The sequence below is a fragment of the Anarrhichthys ocellatus genome, unplaced genomic scaffold (assembly GCF_004355925.1).
Source record: "Anarrhichthys ocellatus isolate YVR2014 unplaced genomic scaffold, GSC_Weel_1.0 scaffold7263, whole genome shotgun sequence".
Lineage (NCBI taxonomy): Eukaryota > Metazoa > Chordata > Actinopteri > Perciformes > Anarhichadidae > Anarrhichthys > Anarrhichthys ocellatus.
The window spans coordinates 1-2372 of record NW_022287237.1 but is presented as its reverse complement, the minus strand read 5'-3'; the positions used below and the strand labels follow the sequence as shown (position 1 = coordinate 2372).

The window sequence follows — 2372 nt, the reverse complement described above, 5'->3', positions numbered from 1 at the left end:
GAGTTCCAGAATCTGTGGCAACAACTTGGAACTGGAACGTTTTCAGAATTTCAAAGTCAAAACTTTTTAGTGCTGAAATGTAACCGTTATCAGAATTTATATTTAGAAAAGACATGATGTCATTTTGACTACCTTCTCTCACTATATGATATGACACAGCTGCATTGTCATTCACGTCTTTGTCCGTTGCGCTAACAGAGAAAATTGAATTTCCGGCAACGTTATTTTCTACAAGATAAAACTCTAAAGGGGCTTGCTGAAAATGTGGGCTGTTGTCGTTTACATCCGATATCTGAATACTCAGTGTTTTGACACTAGATAAGGGAGGTTCACCACAATCGATGGTTTTTATTGTTATTTCATAATGTGACACCTCCTCTCGATCCAAAAATCCCTTCGTGACAACTGAATATATGTTTTCCTTATAAGAAGGTTTTAATTCAAAAGGAACGTCTGAGGTTATGCTTGATATTATTTTTCCATTGACACCGGAGTCTCTATCCGTTACACTAATAAGTGAAATAACTGTTCCAGGCTTTGAGTCTTCAGATACTGTATTTGACAGTGATGTTACTTCTATCTCTGGTGGATTGTCGTTGACATCTATTATTTTTATAACGACCCTACACTCACCCGTTAATGGCGGTGTTGCTTTATCTGATGCCTCAACATCGAGTTTATAAACCTCGTTTTCTTCATAGTCCACAACTCCTTTAATTCTAATCTCTCCAGTTATTTTGTCCAACTCAAACATTTCATAGATTTTTTGCTTCATGGTTTTTCCAAGGCTGTATTCAATTTCCCCATTTGTGCCTTCATCAGGATCCGTAGCATTCATTTTAAATATTGAGGTACCGAATGGAGCATTTTCATATATGTCTATTTGAAAAGTATCCTGACTAAATAGTGGACGATTATCATTAATGTCAAGAACAATAATAGAAACATTTAGTGTCCCGGATTTTGGAGGTTTACCTCCATCAACTGCTGTAACCAGTAGCGTGTGTTTGTTCTTTTCTTCTCTATCTAACGATTTCTTCAGCACTACAAATGGTATTTTGTCCTCATCACTTTGACGGATGTCTACTTCAAAGTGGTTATTTGACGTCAAAGTGTATGTACGGATAGAGTTACTTCCAGCATCGGGATCACGAGCAGTGTGCAGTTGAAATCGCCTTCCCGGCAATGTATGCTCAGCTATTTCAAATATCTGTTCCCTTTCAGGAAAACTAGGAGAGTGATCATTTACATCAGTAATTTCTACAAGCACATAGTGTATTTCCAAAGGGGTTTCAACGAGGATCTTTAGCTCCATCAGGCATGCACCGCTGCCTTGACAGAGCTCCTCTCTGTCAATGTGCTTGTCGACGTACAAAGCCCCATTATTCTGGTTTACCTCAAAAATAGCGTCCTTACTTCCAGATACAACACGGAACCGTCGAGCAATCAAAGAGGTGATGTCAAGGCCAAGATCCTTCGCAACATTTCCAACAACAGTTCCCTCTTGTACCTCCTCGGGAATAGAGTACCGTATCTGAGCCAAAGCCTGTTTTCCGAACAGCAGTAGAACCAAATAAAAAGCCAACCAGGAGCAGTCCTTTGTCCGAGATTTTGAATCGATCCCCATCGTTATCCAACAACACATATACATACGGGAGGTTGTTACTTCAACAAACAATTATTTATATCCAACTCTCTCAAGATCGCACATTTTCAAAAACCAATGCGTGACTCCATCGGCTCGTGTGCTTGATTCAAAAACCTTCTTAGCTGTTCAGTAGAAAACAAAAGCCTTGAAAGGGGAGGGAGAAACCCGTCAATGGTTTACCGATGTAATAGTGACACCCAGAGGTAATTAACAAACTGCACTATTTTTAACACAAACAGTTTGAAGTCATGCATTCTTTTAGAAAGACAGCTATTAATTCATAATTTAAATACTTTTTTTTCTTTAACATTACATGTCTGTTTGACACAATCATGCGTTTCAGCACCATATACAGCATCATCAAGAAGCAGCACAGCCTTTCCCTCTAATGACAAAAGTAGTTCAGTATGATTACGACTAGCTGTATATTGCTCAAACAACTCAACAGAAACACTGTAACGTCTTCGAACTTATCATTCAGTTGGTTAGAATTTGGAATATTCTGAGACCCATATCAAAAACCCACTTCCTAAATATTCCCCAAAAACAGACAAAGTACTCTTGGGCTGGGAAACGAGACCATTTTCTTTTCAGCACCATGGACAGTGGTCATAATCAAAGGAAATATATCATAGTTAGGAGTTTGTTTGTGCATGACAACCCAGAGGAGAGACAGGCAGTGAGAGAATAGCAGAGAGCAAGGCGTAGCTGCTGTAGACGGAGC

The 2372-nt window shown here is 39.2% G+C and overlaps 1 protein-coding gene across 1 annotated transcript; it reads right to left on the bottom strand.

The window, feature by feature from the left end:
- Positions 1 to 4: 4 nt before the first annotated feature.
- Positions 5 to 2366, bottom strand: LOC116380448 (protocadherin alpha-8-like; the record flags this gene model as incomplete). The annotated part of the gene is made up of 1 exon (XM_031842367.1): positions 5 to 2366. A coding segment is annotated over exon 1 (1647 nt), but the record flags the coding sequence as incomplete, so codon positions are not given.
- Between the last annotated feature and the right edge of the window lie 6 nt (positions 2367 to 2372).